Source organism: Nelusetta ayraudi, unplaced genomic scaffold, assembly GCF_046127955.1.
Source record: "Nelusetta ayraudi isolate G7.1 ecotype Tasmania unplaced genomic scaffold, CSIRO-AGI_Nayr_v1 ptg000011l, whole genome shotgun sequence".
NCBI lineage: Eukaryota > Metazoa > Chordata > Actinopteri > Tetraodontiformes > Monacanthidae > Nelusetta > Nelusetta ayraudi.
The window spans coordinates 28,970,231-28,992,484 of NW_027466061.1; the positions used below are offsets into that span (position 1 = coordinate 28,970,231).

General features: G+C 48.5%; 1 protein-coding gene across 2 annotated transcripts; it reads right to left on the bottom strand.

Moving 5' to 3' along the window:
- Positions 1-42: 42 nt before the first annotated feature.
- Positions 43-7,101, bottom strand: orai2 (ORAI calcium release-activated calcium modulator 2). 2 transcript variants are annotated; one of them, XM_076022503.1, is made up of 4 exons: positions 6,824-7,101; positions 5,738-5,900; positions 3,739-3,974; positions 43-2,328 (listed from the first exon to the last, which is right to left on the bottom strand). In XM_076022503.1, the coding sequence occupies exons 3-4, from the start codon at positions 3,967-3,969 to the stop codon at positions 1,783-1,785; spliced, it is 777 nt and encodes a 258-aa protein (XP_075878618.1). In that variant the 5' UTR covers positions 3,970-3,974; positions 5,738-5,900; positions 6,824-7,101; the 3' UTR covers positions 43-1,782. The 2 variants fall into 2 exon arrangements, with proteins under 2 accessions (XP_075878618.1, XP_075878617.1); XM_076022502.1 differs by lacking the exon at positions 6,824-7,101 and having other exon boundaries at positions 5,738-6,133.
- Between the last annotated feature and the right edge of the window lie 15,153 nt (positions 7,102-22,254).

The following is a 22,254-nucleotide window of genomic DNA, read 5'->3' on the forward strand; positions in this document are numbered from 1 at the left end:
ACAAGTACATTATTTCATGGAAACCAAAACGCAAAAACGATGTAAAGGTGATATGTTTTTAAAATAAACATAGCAAAAACATAATATTGCATTTCTTACAGTGTACAACAATGGTCAATCTCACACACTCAACCATCAATCCATTTTAACCCAAGTGCAAAGGAATGAAAACGCGGGTAGAAAAAGCAACAGAAGTGACAGCCCTGGTAGAGATAAATACATTTTATTTTATTTCCAGGCAGTACCCATGGCCGCACACACACACGCACGCACGCACGCACGCACGCACGCACACACACACACACACACACACACACACACACACACACACACACACACACACACACACACACACACACACACACACACACACACACACACACACACACCTTTCCTCCAAACAAACAAACCACAAGAGCACTTCTGGATGTGGGACAGGTGAAGCATAAACAGCCAAGCAAACACTTTGGTCCATCATCAATTTGGAATGTGACAAAAGTTGGTGCTTTAAACAGAAGAAAAACCAAATACGTAACAAAAGAGCTCCTAGAAGGCAGTAACATTTACATTCAGGCATATGTTAAGTTAAGCTTTACATTAATGCGCAGGTCAGTTGTTTTTTTTTGCTCATGCCACCATTCTTGACGCAACTCAAGTGACCCGTCAGACGCAGAATTTCAACTGTATTTGGACTGCAACGTGCAAAAAGCTGCACTTTGAGTGGCGTCCGACTGAAAGTAAAGCTGTTCAGCTGTTGAACGAGAGGCTCAGAGCGAACGCCGCGCATAAATAACCGTTCAAAACTGAACATCTTAAGCAGTTTTAGAAAATATCAAACTTTCCCCCCCTCGCCCTGCACAGACAGTTTAAAGAATGCAGTAACATTTACAGTGAAACCCTGCAGCGTGGCACCGCTCTCGCACACTGGGTCACGCGCAGGCATTTTTAAAGACATCTGCAGACATCATGTGCATAAAGCTCACGTTACAAACATTATAACATTAAAATTAAGAACCTGCGTCTCCAACCTGTCAGTGAACTTCTCGCATGTGCAACTCCAGTACGTTATTTCCTTTTCTTTCCTCAGTTTTTTTTGTTGTTGCAAAGTCTGTGCTAAAGTAGAGCTCCAGAACTCAGGGCTTCGTGACGTCAAAAGGTCACAGTCACCTTTTACGGGGTTCCAGTGATGGGCGGGCTGCAAACAGAAGGCTAACTTAACCGCTTTCAGGAGAGCTGTGGACTTACTGCATTGGTAATCCTGCCATGCTGCTCCCGCGGAGTTCACAATGACGAGTGGGAGCCTGTCACTGGATATTATACCTTCAAATACATGTAAACATGCAGAGGAACTACATTTATTATTGTGATGGTTGGGATGATACTTGAGAGAGCGGAGCAGGCAAGGTTTCTGACTCACGTCTGCACTTATTTTGGCACAGCAAGTTGTCATTCACAGCTTTTGAAATATTAAGTAATTGACACGCGTTGAGTTGAGAGCCTCGTCAGCGAGGCTGACAGGAAGCACAATATATATATAAAAAAACATCATATACGCATATTTTGGCATCATGGTGTTAAAGGTAAGTATCTTCTGCTCTCAGCAGCCTGAGGCTCAACCCTCTCCTCACAGTGGGAGAGGCTGAAGTCCCCTCACTGCTCCACAAGACGGCGCAGAAACGTAACAATGACGACGACGACAACCATAGCCCTTTTTTCTGTAAACCACAGACCCACAAAAGACACTCGTGTAAAAACACAAGGTTGCACAACTCCCCCGCCTCCTCACACAGTCTGCAGGTCTCGGTCGTGGCCGTCCAGCTGCACCTTGATCTTGTGCAGCTCCTCGATCTCCTGGTGGTGGCGCTCCGTCTTGTGGCGCACCAGCGAGCGGTAGAAGTGAACGGTGAACACCAGGAAGATCACCCCGACCGGCACCATGATGATGGTGGAGGCCAGCGCCGCCTGCCAGCCGCTGTTCGGTGCGGCGGTGGTCGGCGGCTTGGCCGAGGCCACCGCGGCGGAGTCCACGGGCAGGAACTTGATCCAGCAGAGGAGCACCACCTCGGCCAGGAAGAGCAGGATGCCCAGCGCCGTGGAGAAGCCCCAGGCCAGCTCGATGTAGTGGTGCATGCGCTCGTGGGGCGACTCGCTGACCGAGTTGAGGTTGTGGATGTTGCTGACGGCCTCCACGTTGGGCAGGATGCAGGTGCTGATGAGCAGGGCGAAGAGGTGCACGGCCACCAGCACCGTGGTGCACACGCTGAAGGCGATGAGGAGGGCGCGGGGGTAGTTGTACTGCGGCTGCAGCTCCGCCTCCACCATGGCCACCTGGGACAGAAGAGCTACGTCAAGACAAGATGTTACAACTTCAATGAGGATAGAAAAGTATGAAAGTGAAGTAGGACAAGACATTGCAAGACAATTTACCAGCCTGAGACAGTAGGGCTGGAAAATTAATAATCAGATTTTGGATATATATGGATAATTTTTTACATTAGACTGTAAAAAGTAATATTTGATTATTGTGCAAAATATATTATGGATCAGCCTGTGTGGCCTGTGCAGCTGCAGTCACACGTCACAACCAGGAAGCAAAGACCCCCCGGTGAAGCCAACAACTCCACCCCGGACAAAGTGATCGTTAAGCCCGATCACTTGAAAAGTGCTGTGTGGCGCTTTTTTGGATTCTGGTCAGTTGAAGGTGAAGCTGTCCACAAATCCAAGGCTGTTTGTAAGTTATGCGATTATGTTGGCATATCACTGCACTACCAGAAAATCTGACGCGGCATTTAGTCAATGTGCACCCCGCCGAATGGAACAAAGTCTATCCAAACAAGCTAAGCTAACAGCCTTCTACAGCCCGACCGCTTCTCTACTCGCTGCCAGACAAGAGGCAATCACCAAAAACTGAACCGCAGTCATTTGCAAAGACATACGGCCGAGTAGTACAGTGGACGCAGTAGGATTTCAGGAAATTGTCCAGGAAATTAATCCACGCTATCAGGTTCTTAGAGTGAAACATTTTTGCATAATTCGCACTGAAGTTGCAACTAAATGTCACATTGTTGAACATGGCGCTTGAATTTTGTCTGAAGACAGAAAATAAATCAGCGTTTGACGAACATTGGTAGTTTTTCTTGACGTTTGATGGTGTGCGCCCTCTGGTGGCTATAACGATGGACTGTTTTTACAATAAGTAATTTTCTCTGGGGGAAAATATATAACAATATGAATAGTAATATGTGAATGTATTCCATATTCGGGGCGATTTTTAAGACCAAAATTCGAATTTTGAATTTGAATTTCGGAGGAATGTTACCAGCCCTGATAGACGGAAAACGAATGATTCTAAAAGGTCGGTTTCAGTCAAAATAAATAGGGATGAAATAATAAGACAAATAACAACAGTAATTAATGCATGGATGAAGTCAATAAAAAATAAAGAGTTCAGAAGGGGATTAACACTGGACTGAGATCTAATAATGGCGTTATGTTGCTCAACGTGAAGATGTTCTTTTTGTTTAACCCTTGTGACTGTCGAGCTTTTTCAGGACAAACTCATTCTCACGCTGCTCACGTGTTGTCAATTGTGCTGGAGGTATCAGATGCGAAAACCTTCTGCAAACAAACAGGAAGCTCGAAAACCACTTCCTTCCCACAGCGCAGTTTCTGTGCACCAGGTCGTCAACCATGACGGATGAAAAAATTAGAAATGTGCACAGCGCAAACGCGCCTGACCATGGCAAAGCCGGAGAGCAGCGCCGACGTCCTGCTGGAGGCCTTCAGCTTGGCCCGGCTCAGGTACAGCTTCCTCCACGACAGCGCCTGGACGGAGTGGTGGTTGGAGCTGACCAGCTCCAGGTAGCTGCGCCGCACCCAGTCCCTGTAGTCCATGCCGCCAGTGTCGGGCGCACGCTCAGAGACCCCCGGGGCCGGCGAGCCCATCGGCACGTTCAGCTCGCTGCTCATGGCTCCTGGAGAGGAGGAAACACAGCGCTGAGAACGACGCTTCACACAGTGGCTGCGTCTCCGTGACAGTTGATCACAAAAATAAAAGCCATATTCCTAACGTAACTGCGATCTGCAGGTGTTTCCATTGAACGGTGCGAAGCGCGTAAGCCGCAATTCTCGTAAAATCGCGTCCCGCTTTCCATTTACGAGAATCACGGTTTGCTTTCGTTTGTTTGCCGTCAAGGACAAGAAGGTTGCTACAGTTTTCGTAACGTGTCGTTTTCACTTGAAGTGAACTGGTCACGTGACCCCGTATGTCATGTCCACTGATGTGTAAATGCGATAACAGTGTTTCCATGACACTTTTTGCAATATAGCTCTATACTGATACGTCTGCAAAAGCTCCTCATGAGGGCGTCAAAACCGTTCAGCCATATGAGAGCTTTCTCAAGTTTAGGCCTTTGTTTCCATTACCAGGTTTCTATTGTGATATTCAGGTTTTGCGCAATTCTAGGGGTCATGGAAACGCAGCTATTGTTGTGGTTGTTGTTGTTTTTTTGAAAATATTTTCATCTTCCTTCCTTTTCCAACGACTAGAGCTAAGAAGAACCTGCCACTCAAGATCACTGCCATCTATTCAGTTTGACAACTTCATGCAAGTTGGAACTGCAAATGAAACAACCATGAGATCCCATTCCTACGGAGCTGTACATAAAAGTACAACTTACGCAGTGCACAGTTACATTACATACTCAAGTATGCATGCAACTGTCAGCTAAGTTGACAGCTGACAGACAGGACAGACGGCAGCAAGGGTCTGGATTTCTGCACTGCAGATTCCATTAAAAAAAACAAAAACAACAGGAGTGGAAGCAGAAAGAGCAGATTAAATAAAATAGCGACTCAGGTATTTTTACAACTTTCTCCCCGGTGTTTGTGAACCTCCGACAACTGCATGTCGTCTACTCGTCCCGCTCTGTGCAAACACACACCACTGGTTGAGCTGGTCTATAAAGTCCAGGACCCTAAGCTGAAGAATCAACATCAGGTGTTGTTAACACTGTGAGACTCTAATGAAGAAGCCATGAGATGAGGTCTGTGCTCGATCAACCCGGCGTCCCTCTGGATAACATGACACAGAAGACACTTTGAATGAATTTGAAACAGAGCAAAGTCATGTGACCACAATAAGATCCAGATATGACTAAATGGAAGAGATTTAAAGAACACGACGACACAGCTTTGATGCGAGGCGGGAAAACAGTCTGGATCTCCATCGTCTTTGTCTTGGAGAAATAAACGCATCTCTGCGTCCTCATAAGGATTTCATATGGTAAGCGGACTGCATTTATATGGTGCCATTCAGCACCTTCACAGCTTTACAATGCCTCTCATTCACCCATCAATAGGCGTGTCCATGCAAGGTGCTGCCTGCCCCACTGGGAGCAATATAGGGTTCAGTGTCTTGCCCAAGGACACTTCAACAAGTGGACATTAGAGCCAACAACCGACAATTACTTCCCATCAGACTAGGCCCGGTATTAAAACAACCTTACAATAATTTTATCTTTTATTCTAGCTGATTCAACTTAAACTAGGACAATGTTTCACTTTTATCTCCGATGAGATGTGACCATTTAAGTAAAAATCAAACAATCATTATTCATTCTCCAAATGAAAATTGCTTATGCTTCTAGCGATCAGAGAATAATCTTATCCAGACAATTTATTTTTGTTCTGCCCAATGTGCAGTCATTTAACATGGAATAAAATGTTTTCTGCTCACCTTTTGTTTCAGGCACCTGGAGTTGTCTGAAAAAGAATCTGCTCCAATCGACTGCTGTGGTCCTCAATCAGACGTAGTCCCAGGGCCAACCAATCCGGGGCACGACACCAAACTTTTGAGGCCCGTTTCTTCATTTGGAAGCCCAGAAACAAGCCAGAAACATCTTCAGTTTACAGACATAGTATTTACTTTGGTCACAGGTAGCATAAAGCAGCGCTGATCTCCATCAGAATGAGCCCTGGTGTTGGACTTGGCGCATCAGGGTCTCATTGGCCAGTTATCTCTGAGAGAACAGGCCAACCACTGTTCACACAGATTTACTGGAGTGTGCTATGAAAACCTGCGTGTGTGTGTGTGTGTTGCCCGTGAGGCGTGTCTCTATTGTAACAACACAAAACTAACTAAAGAGAACTTGGTGGTTACAACTGGCTCCAGTTCATTAACTGAAATGCCACATTGTTATGATTTAAAGAGCACGATCAGTAATCTAAAGGAAACAAATGGCCAATTATGACAAAGCTATTGATCAGACGATGCAGACCTATGTCAATTCATTTATGCAACAAAAAAAGGGGCCATATTACACATGAGAAGCTCAGGAGACCGGTGTTGTGTTATTTATAAACAGTGAGCATGGGATACTGAAAGTGAAACCGTCATTGTGTGTTCCAAACATCTATTTTAGTGATGTCTGCGCAAGATGGGCACCGACCTATAACTAACTTCTGTGCAGACAGCGCCGAGTGCATCTTTTACGGTTCAGAGTATATTTGGACTGGTGGTGAGTTAGCATGTTTACCGAGAAAGGTCGACAGTAGGCTAATTTAGCCGGCGTGCCACAGACAGCCACTTTGTCAACGTATCAGCCGAGAGGGACATTAGCAGTATTCATTTGTGCAGATGGAAAACGACCAAGCGCGATCACAAGCCCTCTTCGTCATTCGTCAAATCGGCGAGGAGAGAGCGGTAATGTTAGCGCAACTACTCGCTAGCTAGTTGCGTCGGCTAACACTCGACTGTAAATAATTACTGAAAAACATTATCGTGAATGAAACGTGCCTGTATGGATTTCCCCTCACCTCTTACCTGTCAACCGACAAGTGACTGGCAGGAAAGTCTTGTTATCTCCGAGGCGGGACAGAACGCGACGTGAACGCTGTTGAACAACTTCCGCTCTCCGCTTTTATGCTTAATGACAGCCGTCGTTCAGCTCTAGCAGCCGGGCCGGGGTCTAACATTACGGCTCATCGGCATACTTAACATACCGGGGGCTCCTCCCTTACAAGCAGCCTCCCCGGGGAGCAGTCCTGCAGGCTGCGTCCGGCTAAACGGCACTCACAAGTGGCTAACACGTTACTTCCCCTCTGCAACAGTGATCAGCGAAGGTCCGCCCCTACTTGCTTCTGATTGGCCACAGCTCCTGAACGTCAGCTCAGCGTTTCCCTGGGTGCTCCCGCACACGAGACTTTTTTTTCTGTTTTCCCTCTAGGAGGAAATATGGATAACAACGCCCCTACTTTGGTGGCTAAAGGATAATCATATTGGGCGTTTACCCACTAGCTCTGTGCGGCTAGTGCCAGCCCTTCACGGTACGGGACAGCTTGGTTGAAAGGTATTTCCATAAGCCCGACTAGCACCTGAGCGTGGGCGGAGTCACGGTTGCAAGGCGAACCGAAGGTTTTTTTTGTGCCTCCCGTGTCCCGGAAACCAGAGGATTCACTTTTTGTATTAACCGTGGTTTTGTTTTGTTTTGTGCGAGACATTTTCATAGGGCTTAGAATTATTTTTGTTTCATACTGTTGACTTGTATCAAAACACTGTCCTAGAAGAGAAAATGTAGACGCTGAAATGATCACCTTGAGTCTCACAGTTGTTTATTATTAGACAAGAATATCCGCACAACTTAGGACCACACAAAGCACAAAACAGCAACAACTCTATTCGACCGGCGTTAACAAGCGAGCAGCGTTTAAAAATCGCTAAAAGGAGTGAAACTTACGAAACTTGCGAGCCAAAATCGCCGCCTCTTAAGTTTCGCTGCCAGCGAACAAAACACAAGCAGAGCACGGAGTTAGCGGTGGTGGCTAGCGTTTTATCGACACGATTCAACGGCTCTACTTTGCAAATAGCCTTCAAACTAAAGTTGTTTGATGTTACAAAACACATTTACAGTCCTCAAGCATGTTTTCAAATATCGTCGTGGCCGACTATTCTCTCGTCGTCCACCGGCCGACTCGAGCCCGTCTCACTCCCGTTGGCCACCGCTTCGGTGTTCCATCGTATCCGAATTAGGCTGAACAAACCTCCAACATTTTCTCTGTTCGTTCCACTCCGACTGTTGTAGTCCTTGGTGCTTCAGTAGTCGCTCGGCATTTTTATTTTTTTATTTCTCCGGACACTGTTTCGCTGTACAGCGACGGCCACCGGCTGCGAAACCAGGAAGGCTTTTCATTGCATGTCGCTCCGTCCGTCCAGCTCTCTTTGAGCTTTTTCTTCGGCCACAGACAACAGAAACGTCTGTAGTTCTACGTTCGCCCATGGCACAGTTTCATAATCTTTTCAGTTTTTAATACGTGAAACTGTAAAAATCCACACGCGGGGCATTTAAAAAATGGCGGTTTTGGTCTTTCGTGAGAGACTGCCTTTGGCTTTCGTCAAAACTTTTACCCAATCAGTGCCCTGCACATTGCTACGTCACCCATACGGTGTCAGCTCTGCTCGCTTCGAACCCCAAGGAGGCAGGTACCAAAATCGTAACCCCTGGGACCGTGCTGGGGCCCGTGGAAATGCGTCAATACCGACCCGTACCGTACCGAGATGTTACCAAGGGCGCCTGTGGGGCTTCTAGCGCATGAGGAACCCCGAAACCCTAACCCTAATTCCAGCCTTAACCCTAACCCTAATGCAATGCAAGTATGTGGCGCCAAAGGTCAACTTTGTCCTAGCGACATGGGGCCACTTGCTTTTTCATCAGGAGCCCCCAAGAAGCGCCCACGCCAAATTTGGGACTTCTAGTACTTGAGGAACCCCAAAACCCTAACCCTAGTTTCAGGCTTATCGTTAACCCTAATTCAATGCAAGTCTATGGGGTGAAATTTCAACTTTGTCCTAGAGACATGGGGCCACTTGCTTTTTCATCAGGAGCCCCCAAGAAGCGCCCACGCCAGATTTGGGAGTTCTAGTACTTGAGGAACCCCAAAACCCTAACCCTAGTTTCAGGCTTATCGTTAACCCTTATTCAATGCAAGTCTATGGGGTGAAATTTCAACTTTGTGCTAGAGACATGGGGCCACTTGCTTTTTCATCAGGAGCCCCCAAGAAGCGCCCACAGCAAATTTGGGGCTTCTAGTACTTGAGGAACCCTAACCCTAACCCTAACCCTAGCTTCAGCCTTATTTCAATGCAAGTCTATGGGGTGACATTTCAACTTTGTCCTAGAGACATGGGGCCACTTGCTCTTTCATCAGGAGCCCCCAAGAAGCGCCCACAGCAAATTTGGGGCTTCTAGTACTTGAGGAACCCTAACCCTAACCCTAACCCTAGCTTCAGCCTTATTTCAATGCAAGTCTATGGGATGAAATTTCAACTTTGTCCTAGAGACATGGGGCCACTTGCTCTTTCATCAGGAGCCCCCAAGAAGCGCCCACAGCAAATTTGGGGCTTCTAGTACTTGAGGAACCCTAACCCTAACCCTAACCCTAACCCTAGCTTCAGCCTTATTTCAATGCAAGTCTATGGGGTGAAATTTCAACTTTGTCCTAGAGACATGGGGCCACTTGCTCTTTCATCAGGAGCCCCCAAGAAGCGCCCACAGCAAATTTGGGGCTTCTAGTACTTGAGGAACCCTAACCCTAACCCTAACCCTAGCTTCAGCCTTATTTCAATGCAAGTCTATGGGGTGAAATTTCAACTTTGTCCTAGAGACATTGGGGCCACTTGCTCTTTCATCAGGAGCCCCCAAGAAGCGCCCACAGCAAATTTGGGGCATCTAGTACTTGAGGAACCCTAACCCTAACCCTAGCTTCAGCCTTATTTCAATGCAAGTCTATGGGGTGAAATTTCAACTTTGTGCTAGAGACATGGGGCCACTTGCTCTTTCATCAGGAGCCCCCAAGAAGCGCCCACAGCAAATTTGGGGCTTCTAGTACTTGAGGAACCCTAACCCTAACCCTAACCCTAGCTTCAGCCTTATTTCAATGCAAGTCTATGGGGTGACATTTCAACTTTGTCCTAGAGACATGGGGCCACTTGCTCTTTCATCAGGAGCCCCCAAGAAGCGCCCACAGCAAATTTGGGGCTTCTAGTACTTGAGGAACCCTAACCCTAACCCTAACCCTAGCTTCAGCCTTATTTCAATGCAAGTCTATGGGGTGAAATTTCAACTTTGTCCTAGAGACATGGGGTCACTTGCTCTTTCATCAGGAGCCCCCAAGAAGCGCCCACAGCAAATTTGGGGCTTCTAGTACTTGAGGAACCCTAACCCTAACCCTAACCCTAGCTTCAGCCTTATTTCAATGCAAGTCTATGGGGTGAAATTTCAACTTTGTCCTAGAGACATGGGGCCACTTGCTCTTTCATCAGGAGCCCCCAAGAAGCGCCCACAGCAAATTTGGGGCATCTAATACTTGAGGAACCCTAACCCTAACCCTAACCCTAGCTTCAGCCTTATTTCAATGCAAGTCTATGGGGTGAAATTTCAACTTTGTCCTAGAGACATGGGGCCACTTGCTCTTTCATCAGGAGCCCCCAAGAAGCGCCCACAGCAAATTTGGGGCTTCTAGTACTTGAGGAACCCTAACCCTAGCTTCAGCCTTATTTCAATGCAAGTCTATGGGGTGAAATTTCAACTTTGTCCTAGAGACATGGGGCCACTTGCTCTTTCATCAGGAGCCCCCAAGAAGCGCCCACAGCAAATTTGGGGCTTCTAGTACTTGAGGAACCCTAACCCTAACCCTAACCCTAACCCTAGCTTCAGCCTTATTTCAATGCAAGTCTATGGGGTGAAATTTCAACTTTGTCCTAGAGACATGGGGCCACTTGCTCTTTCATCAGTAGCCCCCAAGAAGCGCCCACAGCAAATTTGGGGCATCTAATACTTGAGGAACCCTAACCCTAACCCTAACCCTAGCTTCAGCCTTATTTCAATGCAAGTCTATGGGGTGAAATTTCAACTTTGTCCTAGAGACATGGGGCCACTTGCTCTTTCATCAGGAGCCCCCAAGAAGCGCCCACAGCAAATTTGGGGCTTCTAATACTTGAGGAACCCTAACCCTAACCCTAACCCTAGCTTCAGCCTTATTTCAATGCAAGTCTATGGGGTGAAATTTCAACTTTGTCCTAGAGACATGGGGCCACTTGCTCTTTCATCAGGAGCCCCCAAGAAGCGTCCACAGCAAATTTGGGGCTTCTAGTACTTGAGGAACCCTAACCCTAACCCTAACCCTAGCTTCAGCCTTATTTCAATGCAAGTCTATGGGGTGAACTTTCAACTTTGTCCTAGAGACATGGGGCCACTTGCTCTTTCATCAGGAGCCCCCAAGAAGCGCCCACAGCAAATTTGGGGCTTCTACTACTTGAGGAACCCTAACCCTAACCCTAACCCTAGCTTCAGCCTTATTTCAATGCAAGTCTATGGGGTGAAATTTCAACTTTGTCCTAGAGACATGGGGCCACTTGCTCTTTCATCAGGAGCCCCCAAGAAGCGCCCACAGCAAATTTGGGGCTTCTAGTACTTGAGGAACCCTAACCCTAACCCTAACCCTAGCCTCAGCCTTATTTCAATGCAAGTCTATGGGGTGAAATTTCAACTTTGTCCTAGAGACATGGGGCCACTTGCTCTTTCATCAGGAGCCCCCAAGAAGCGCCCACAGCAAATTTGGGGCTTCTAGTACTTGAGGAACCCTAACCCTAACCCTAACCCTAGCTTCAGCCTTATTTCAATGCAAGTCTATGGGGTGAAATTTCAACTTTGTCCTAGAGACATGGGGCCACTTGCTCTTTCATCAGGAGCCCCCAAGAAGCGCCCACAGAAAATTTGGGGCATCTAGTACGTGAGGAACCCTAACCCTAACCCTAACCCTAGCGTCAGCCTTATTTCAATGCAAGTCTATGGGGTGAAATTTCAACTTTGTCCTAGAGAATTGGGGCCACTTGCTCTTTCATCAGGAGCCCCCAAGAAGCGCCCACAGCAAATTTGGGGCTTCTAGTACTTGAGGAACCCTAACCCTAACCCTAACCCTAACCCTAGCTTCAGCCTTATTTCAATGCAAGTCTATGGGGTGAAATTTCAACTTTGTCCTAGAGACATGGGGCCACTTGCTCTTTCATCAGGAGCCCCCAAAAAGTGCCCACAGCAAATTTGGGGCTTCTAGTACTTGAGGAACCCTAACCCTAACCCTAACCCTAACCCTAGCTTCAGCCTTATTTCAATGCAAGTCTATGGGGTGAAATTTCAACTTTGTCCTAGAGACATGGGGCCACTTGCCCTTTCATCAGGAGCCCCCAAGAAGCGCCCACAGCAAATTTGGGGCTTCTACTACTTGAGGAACCCTAACCCTAACCCTAACCCTAACCCTAGCTTCAGCCTTATTTCAATGCAAGTCTATGGGGTGAAATTTCAACTTTGTCCTAGAGAATTGGGGCCACTTGCTCTTTCATCAGGAGCCCCCAAGAAGCGCCCACAGCAAATTTGGGGCTTCTAGTACTTGAGGAACCTTAACCCTAACCCTAGCTTCAGCCTTATTTCAATGCAAGTCTATGGGGTGAAATTTCAACTTTGTCCTAGAGACATGGGGCCACTTGCTCTTTCATCAGGAGCCCCCAAGAAGCGCCCACAGCAAATTTGGGGCTTCTAGTACTTGAGGAACCCTAACCCTAACCCTAACCCTAACCCTAGCTTCAGCCTTATTTCAATGCAAGTCTATGGGGTGAACTTTCAACTTTGTCCTAGAGACATGGGGCCACTTGCTCTTTCATCAGGAGCCCCCAAGAAGCGCCCACAGCAAATTTGGGGCTTCTACTACTTGAGGAACCCTAACCCTAACCCTAACCCTAGCTTCAGCCTTATTTCAATGCAAGTCTATGGGGTGAAATTTCAACTTTGTCCTAGAGACATGGGGCCACTTGCTCTTTCATCAGGAGCCCCCAAGAAGCGCCCACAGAAAATTTGGGGCTTCTAGTACTTGAGGAACCCTAACCCTAACCCTAGCTTCAGCCTTATTTCAATGCAAGTCTATGGGGTGAAATTTCAACTTTGTCCTAGAGACATGGGGCCACTTGCTCTTTCATCAGGAGCCCCCAAGAAGCGCCCACAGCAAATTTGGGGCTTCTAGTACTTGAGGAACCTTAACCCTAACCCTAGCTTCAGCCTTATTTCAATGCAAGTCTATGGGGTGAAATTTCAACTTTGTCCTAGAGACATGGGGCCACTTGCTCTTTCATCAGGAGCCCCCAAGAAGCGCCCACAGCAAATTTGGGGCTTCTAGTACTTGAGGAACCCTAACCCTAACCCTAACCCTAACCCTAGCTTCAGCCTTATTTCAATGCAAGTCTATGGGGTGAACTTTCAACTTTGTCCTAGAGACATGGGGCCACTTGCTCTTTCATCAGGAGCCCCCAAGAAGCGCCCACAGCAAATTTGGGGCTTCTACTACTTGAGGAACCCTAACCCTAACCCTAACCCTAGCTTCAGCCTTATTTCAATGCAAGTCTATGGGGTGAAATTTCAACTTTGTCCTAGAGACATGGGGCCACTTGCTCTTTCATCAGGAGCCCCCAAGAAGCGCCCACAGCAAATTTGGGGCTTCTAGTACTTGAGGAACCCTAACCCTAACCCTAACCCTAGCCTCAGCCTTATTTCAATGCAAGTCTATGGGGTGAAATTTCAACTTTGTCCTAGAGACATGGGGCCACTTGCTCTTTCATCAGGAGCCCCCAAGAAGCGCCCACAGCAAATTTGGGGCTTCTAGTACTTGAGGAACCCTAACCCTAACCCTAGCTTCAGCCTTATTTCAATGCAAGTCTATGGGGTGAAATTTCAACTTTGTCCGAGAGACATGGGGCCACTTGCTCTTTCATCAGGAGCCCCCAAGAAGTGCCCACAGCAAATTTGGGGCTTCTAGTACTTGAGGAACCCTAACCCTAACCCTAACCCTAGCTTCAGCCTTATTTCAATGCAAGTCTATGGGGTGAAATTTCAACTTTGTCCTAGAGACATGGGGCCACTTGCTCTTTCATCAGGAGCCCCCAAGAAGCGCCCACAGCAAATTTGGGGCTTCTAGTACTTGAGGAACCCTAACCCTAACCCTAACCCTAACCCTAGCTTCAGCCTTATTTCAATGCAAGTCTATGGGGTGAAATTTCAACTTTGTCCTAGAGACATGGGGCCACTTGCTCTTTCATCAGGAGCCCCCAAAAAGTGCCCACAGCAAATTTGGGGCTTCTAGTACTTGAGGAACCCTAACCCTAACCCTAACCCTAGCTTCAGCCTTATTTCAATGCAAGTCTATGGGGTGAAATTTCAACTTTGTCCTAGAGACATGGGGCCACTTGCCCTTTCATCAGGAGCCCCCAAGAAGCGCCCACAGCAAATTTGGGGCTTCTACTACTTGAGGAACCCTAACCCTAACCCTAACCCTAGCTTCAGCCTTATTTCAATGCAAGTCTATGGGGTGAAATTTCAACTTTGTCCTAGAGAATTGGGGCCACTTGCTCTTTCATCAGGAGCCCCCAAGAAGCGCCCACAGCAAATTTGGGGCTTCTAGTACTTGAGGAACCCTAACCCTAACCCTAGCTTCAGCCTTATTTCAATGCAAGTCTATGGGGTGAAATTTCAACTTTGTCCTAGAGACATGGGGCCACTTGCTCTTTCATCAGGAGCCCCCAAGAAGCGCCCACAGCAAATTTGGGGCTTCTAGTACTTGAGGAACCCTAACCCTAACCCTAACCCTAACCCTAGCTTCAGCCTTATTTCAATGCAAGTCTATGGGGTGAAATTTCAACTTTGTCCTAGAGACATGGGGCCACTTGCTCTTTCATCAGGAGCCCCCAAGAAGCGCCCACAGCAAATTTGGGGCTTCTACTACTTGAGGAACCCTAACCCTAACCCTAACCCTAGCTTCAGCCTTATTTCAATGCAAGTCTATGGGGTGAAATTTCAACTTTGTCCTAGAGACATGGGGCCACTTGCTCTTTCATCAGGAGCCCCCAAGAAGCGCCCACAGCAAATTTGGGGCTTCTAGTACTTGAGGAACCCTAACCCTAACCCTAACCCTAGCCTCAGCCTTATTTCAATGCAAGTCTATGGGGTGAAATTTCAACTTTGTCCTAGAGACATGGGGCCACTTGCTCTTTCATCAGGAGCCCCCAAGAAGCGCCCACAGCAAATCTGGGGCTTCTAGTACTTGAGGAACCCTAACCCTAACCCTAACCCTAGCTTCAGCCTTATTTCAATGCAAGTCTATGGGGTGAAATTTCAACTTTGTCCTAGAGACATGGGGCCACTTGCTCTTTCATCAGGAGCCCCCAAGAAGCGCCCACAGCAAATTTGGGGCTTCTAGTACTTGAGGAACCCTAACCCTAACCCTAGCTTCAGCCTTATTTCAATGCAAGTCTATGGGGTGAAATTTCAACTTTGTCCGAGAGACATGGGGCCACTTGCTCTTTCATCAGGAGCCCCCAAGAAGCGCCCACAGCAAATTTGGGGCTTCTAGTACTTGAGGAACCCTAACCCTAACCCTAGCTTCAGCCTTATTTCAATGCAAGTCTATGGGGTGAAATTTCAACTTTGTCCTAGAGACATGGGGCCACTTGCTCTTTCATCAGGAGCCCCCAAGAAGCGCCCACAGCAAATTTGGGGCTTCTACTACTTGAGGAACCCTAACCCTAACCCTAACCCTAGCTTCAGCCTTATTTCAATGCAAGTCTATGGGGTGAAATTTCAACTTTGTCCTAGAGACATGGGGCCACTTGCTCTTTCATCAGGAGCCCCCAAGAAGCGCCCACAGCAAATTTGGGGCTTCTAGTACTTGAGGAACCCTAACCCTAACCCTAACCCTAGCCTCAGCCTTATTTCAATGCAAGTCTATGGGGTGAAATTTCAACTTTGTCCTAGAGACATGGGGCCACTTGCTCTTTCATCAGGAGCCCCCAAGAAGCGCCCACAGCAAATCTGGGGCTTCTAGTACTTGAGGAACCCTAACCCTAACCCTAACCCTAGCTTCAGCCTTATTTCAATGCAAGTCTATGGGGTGAAATTTCAACTTTGTCCTAGAGACATGGGGCCACTTGCTCTTTCATCAGGAGCCCCCAAGAAGCGCCCACAGCAAATTTGGGGCTTCTAGTACTTGAGGAACCCTAACCCTAACCCTAGCTTCAGCCTTATTTCAATGCAAGTCTATGGGGTGAAATTTCAACTTTGTCCGAGAGACATGGGGCCACTTGCTCTTTCATCAGGAGCCCCCAAGAAGTGCCCACAGCAAATTTGGGGCTTCTAGTACTTGAGGAACCCTAACCCTAACCCTAACCCTAGCTTCAGCCTTATTTCAATGCAAGTCTATGGGGTGAAATTTCAACTTTGTCCTAGAGACATGGGGCCACTTGCTCTTTCATCAGGAGCCCCCAAGAAGCGCCCACAGCAAATTTGGGGCTTCTAGTACTTGAGGAACCCTAACCCTAACCCTAACCCTAACCCTAGCTTCAGCCTTATTTCAATGCAAGTCTATGGGGTGAAATTTCAACTTTGTCCTAGAGACATGGGGCCACTTGCTCTTTCATCAGGAGCCCCCAAAAAGTGCCCACAGCAAATTTGGGGCTTCTAGTACTTGAGGAACCCTAACCCTAACCCTAACCCTAGCTTCAGCCTTATTTCAATGCAAGTCTATGGGGTGAAATTTCAACTTTGTCCTAGAGACATGGGGCCACTTGCCCTTTCATCAGGAGCCCCCAAGAAGCGCCCACAGCAAATTTGGGGCTTCTACTACTTGAGGAACCCTAACCCTAACCCTAACCCTAGCTTCAGCCTTATTTCAATGCAAGTCTATGGGGTGAAATTTCAACTTTGTCCTAGAGAATTGGGGCCACTTGCTCTTTCATCAGGAGCCCCCAAGAAGCGCCCACAGCAAATTTGGGGCTTCTAGTACTTGAGGAACCCTAACCCTAACCCTAGCTTCAGCCTTATTTCAATGCAAGTCTATGGGGTGAAATTTCAACTTTGTCCTAGAGACATGGGGCCACTTGCTCTTTCATCAGGAGCCCCCAAGAAGCGCCCACAGCAAATTTGGGGCTTCTAGTACTTGAGGAACCCTAACCCTAACCCTAACCCTAACCCTAGCTTCAGCCTTATTTCAATGCAAGTCTATGGGGTGAAATTTCAACTTTGTCCTAGAGACATGGGGCCACTTGCTCTTTCATCAGGAGCCCCCAAGAAGCGCCCACAGCAAATTTGGGGCTTCTACTACTTGAGGAACCCTAACCCTAACCCTAACCCTAGCTTCAGCCTTATTTCAATGCAAGTCTATGGGGTGAAATTTCAACTTTGTCCTAGAGACATGGGGCCACTTGTTCTTTCATCAGGAGCCCCCAAGAAGCGCCCACAGAAAATTTGGGGCATCTAGTACGTGAGGAACCCTAACCCTAACCCTAACCCTAGCTTCAGCCTTATTTCAATGCAAGTCTATGGGGTGAAATTTCAACTTTGTCCTAGAGACATGGGGCCACTTGCTCTTTCATCAGGAGCCCCCAAGAAGCGCCCACAGCAAATTTGGGGCTTCTAGTACTTGAGGAACCCTAACCCTAACCCTAACCCTAACCCTAGCCTCAGCCTTATTTCAATGCAAGTCTATGGGGTGAAATTTCAACTTTGCCCTAGAGACATGGGGCCACTTGCTCTTTCATCAGGAGCCCCCAAGAAGCGCCCACAGCAAATTTGGGGCTTCTAGTACTTGAGGAACCCTAACCCTAACCCTAACCCTAACCCTAGCTTCAGCCTTATTTCAATGCAAGTCTATGGGGTGAAATTTCAACTTTGTCCTAGAGACATGGGGCCACTTGCTCTTTCATCAGGAGCCCCCAAGAAGCGCCCACAGAAAATTTGGGGCATCTAGTACTTGAGGAACCCTAACCCTAACCCTAACCCTAGCTTCAGCCTTATTTCAATGCAAGTCTATGGGGTGAAATTTCAACTTTGTCCTAGAGACATGGGGCCACTTGCTCTTTCATCAGGAGCCCCCAAGAAGCGCCCACAGCAAATTTGGGGCTTCTAGTACTTGAGGAACCCTAACCCTAACCCTAACCCTAGCTTCAGCCTTATTTCAATGCAAGTCTATGGGGTGAAATTTCAACTTTGTCCTAGAGACATGGGGCCACTTGCTCTTTCATCAGGAGCCCCCAAGAAGCGCCCACAGCAAATTTGGGGCTTCTAGTACTTGAGGAACCCTAACCCTAACCCTAACCCTAACCCTAGCTTCAGCCTTATTTCAATGCAAGTCTATTGGGTGAAATTTCAACTTTGTCCTAGAGACATGGGGCCACTTGCTCTTTCACCAGGAGCCCCCAAGAAGTGCCCACAGCAAATTTGGGGCTTCTAGTACTTGAGGAACCCTAACCCTAACCCTAACCCTAGCTTCAGCCTTATTTCAATGCAAGTCTATGGGGTGAAATTTCAACTTTGTCCTAGAGACATGGGGCCACTTGCTCTTTCATCAGGAGCCCCCAAGAAGCGCCCACAGCAAATTTGGGGCTTCTAGTACTTGAGGAACCCTAACCCTAACCCTAACCGCCTCATCGTGGTTATTACCCTTATACCTAACCCTAACCCTCCTCCTCCTCTGCGACTCTCACTGCCTCCTCCTCCTCTGGGACTCTGCCTCCTCCTCCTCTGGGACCCTCACTGCCTCCTCCTCCTCTGGGACTCTGCCTCCTCCTCCTCCGGGACTCGCACTGCCTCCTCTTCTCAGGATGTGTCAGGTGAGAAGAGTGGCAGGGAGGTCATCAGGGCCTGGCTTGCCTGAGCAACCACCCGTCTCAAAGTTTGAGGGGAAGGGGTATTTACCCTTTCCTCCTCCACCGGTTCATCAGACAAAGCGGATCTTGTCTGGTGAATCTGGGCCTCCACTTGGATCGGAGACTGCGACGATGGAAAAGGCGTGGAGCCCTGCTCCTCAAGGTGAGTCGGGTGGTTGATGACTCTTGGGACTTCCTCAAGTCAGTTTCCTCCTCTGAGTCTGAAGTGAAATGCCAGGAGAAGGGGGGCTTGTTGAGGATGACCCCCACGGTCTTCCGCCCACCCCTTCTTCTCTGGTCTCTCGGGGACTGCACCGGTCCCTGTGCCGGAAACCAGTCCACGTCTTGACCACTATCGGTCATTGTAGCTGCCGAAGTGGACTTTTTCTGGACCGGGACTGTCTGGGTCCGAAAGGTCACAGCCTTGGACTGGGAAGGCTCCTGGACCTGGACCAAACAATCCACACTGACCGGTCTAGGGGTCTGTACCGGCTCCACGGACTCTCCCAGCTGGAATCTTGCTGTGATGACAGCTTCCGCGTGGTCAATGATGTCCTGATCAATCCTAGGTAGGTCACGTCTAACCCACCGGGCCGCTACCTGGAAGGCTCTCAGGTCCAGGCTGGTTTCATTGTGCTCTTCAAGAAGGGTTAGGGTTAGGGTTAACCCTAGGGGTAGGTATATAAAAGTTTATACTTCTTCCTAGCCCCTCTTCCAACATGAACAGTATTATTCTCTTGTATTTTTCACTGCTGTTTGCTTATTTATTCTTACCTTTTTATTTATATATCTTTTTTCTTTTGTGTCTTGGTTTTGTATCCTTTTTATTTCTCTTCCTTTCTTACATGTTCGAAACAAATAAATAAAATGAAATATAAAATAAAAATCAAATTGCCGAGGGGCTGCGGGAGCTCCGGCCGCGCTGGGCTACGTAGCCGCATTAGCCGCTAAACTGAGGAAGTGTGGCTCAGCAGCGACCAAGAGTGTGACCAATCACAGTGGGCTGTGCGGGAGGGTTAGGGTCACGGTCAGGGTAGGGTTAGGGTACCTGGAGGAGGCCGGGGTGGAGTGAAGGAAGACCGGACCAGATCTACAAAGCTTTCAGTGCAGTGTGTCGCTGCTCTGAGGGGCCAGGAATCAGTATGATGAGTAGAGCTCCATCTAGTGGTGGCTGACAGAACTACAACAAGTGGAGCTAAACCAGTGCAGCCTGGTGGCTGGCGGACTGCTTCTCCCTACCAGCTGCTAGGCGTGTCGCGACCTTTGACCCCAGTGCAGCCTGGTGGCTGGCGGACTGCTTCTCCCTACAAGCTGCTGGGCGTGTCGCGACCTTTGACCCCAATGCAGCCTGCTGGCTGGCGGACTGCTTCTCCCTACCAGCTGCTGTGGTTACTGGGAGAGACGTCCCAGAAGCCACTGGTGCAGCTGAATCCTCAGTGGAAGAAGCAGGACTTGGGTTGGAACGTGGACTGACTGGAGGATCGAGAGCTTCTTCATCACAAAGGATCACTGCAACAACTGCATCACTGCATCACTGCAGAACAACCAATCAGCTCCGTCGCTGCCACACCAGTGAACGAGGACCCCGAGATTCTTGGAACCGTCTCCACCTGAGGGACTCGAGGGCAAACAGTGCTTGTGCGCGTGTGTGTGTGTGTGTGTGTGTGTGTGTTGGGGGATGGTGCTGCTGGAGCCCCTCCCAGCTGTCCCAGGTAGGAGGATGGTTCAGACTTCCTGCTTTGCCTCCCGTGTGTGTGCTTGTGTGTGTGTGTGTGTGTAACTGCGTAGCATTATTAGAACGATGCTAGCTTGACTGCTAGCAGAGATTCTTCTTCTTCTTCTTTGAGGATATTTTTATACCGTCAGTGCATCCAAACTCACAACAGCAGCATTTAGAGACGCATTGGTGACAGGAAGTACAGGTTTGGTAACAGGAAGTACAGAGTTGGTGACAGGAAGTACAGGTTTGGTGACAGGAAGTAGGGCCGCACAGTGAATGGAATTTTAATCACGATCGTCGGCGATGGTTTAAAAAGCCGGCTGTCAAATCGAGCATGTTCAGTCCTCCCACCACCAGGGGGCGAACGCAAGGGTCAGACTTCATTAAGCTGCCGAAATAGCAGGGGAGGGGGAGAGAGAGAAAGGGAGGGAAAGAGAGAGAGAGAGAAGGAGAGAGACAGAGAGAGAGGGGGGGGGAGTGAGGGGGGAGAGTGAGAGTGAGGGGGAGAGAGAGAGAGGGGGGGGGGAGGGAGAGTGACAGAGAAAGAGAGAGTGAGAGGGAGAGAGAGAAAGAGAGAGTGAGGGGGGGAGAGAGAGAGAAAGAGATGCGATGTCGGGAGCAGACAGTACAGCAGCATCTGGAGGTGAGGACTGAGTGCAGACATGGGCAAACCACGGCCCGCGGGCCACACCCGGTCCGCTGCGTGTCTGTGTCCAGCCTGCGTGAAGCCAGTCATAACCCCCCCCCCCCCGGGCGCAATTTCCAACCAGCAGCCCTCCCGATGAATAATCGTGATTAATAATTGTGCAGCCCTACAAGGAACAGAATGAAATGTAGGGTTAGGGTTTAGGGTTAGGGTTTAGGGTTGGGGGATTAGGGGAGGTTGAGGGGGGTCAGGTATGGGTTAGGGTTTAGGGTTGGGGGGTTCGGTATGGGGTTGGGGGGTTAGGGGGGGTTTAGGGTTGGGGGGTAGGGTTAGGGTTGGGGGGGTTGGGGTAGGGTTGGGTTAGGGTTGGGGGGTTCGGTATGGAGTAGGGGTTGGGGGGGTTAGGGTTGGGGGGTTAGGGAGGGTAGGGTTGGGGGGGTTAGGGAGGGTTAGGGTTGGGGGGGTTCGGTTTGGGGTCGGGGGTGTTTGGGGGGTTAGGGTTGGGTTTAGGGTTGGGGGGGTTAGGGGGGGTAGGGTTGGGGGGTTAGGGAGGGTAGGGTTGGGTTTAGGGTTGGGGGGTTAGAGTTGGGGGGGTTAGGGAGGGTAGAGTTGGGGGGGAGTAGGGGGGGTTAGGGTTGGGTTTAGGGTTGGGGGGGTTAGGTATGGAAAACAACACAAACACGTTTCAGTGCATTTTTGCAATGAAGCATCGAGAGATTAAAACATTTGAAAAAGTGCACTTCCTGTGACTTCCTGCCACTTCCTGTCAAGCAAACATTTTTTCACACAAATGAATAAAAAAGTTCACCGCTTCTTTTTTTCAATAGAATCTTTGTATTGCAGTTGCAGAGACAGCGTGAAGTCAGGAAGTCTTCAAACTCTTTGTGCTTTTTTTAGTCGAGTCGGGTTTTTTCACAACTCTTTATTTAAACGAGTTCATTCACGTTGCTTCCTGTGGCTTTGAAGATCAAACACGACACAAGGTTCCACACTTACCGGTGCCTACGTGTTCTATGATAGAAGAGGCGGAACACGTTCCTATACAAGGTTCTAGGAAACCATGAAATAAAAATCTCTTTTCTTTACGTTTTCTTTACGTTTTCTTTACGTGTTCTTGCCACACAGTCGATTGTTGCGTCTTCGTTTCTTCTT

What these genes read in the sequence shown, in the direction of transcription:
- orai2 (XM_076022503.1), bottom strand. Translation starts at nt 3,969, where the DNA reads ATGAGCAGCGAGCTGAACGTGCCGATGGGCTCGCCGGCCCCGGGGGTC. An exon ending in TGCTCTCCGGCTTTGCCATG is followed by an intron (nt 2,329 to 3,738) that starts GTCAGGCGCGTT and finishes CTTCTGTCCCAG; the next exon opens with GTGGCCATGGTGGAGGCGGA.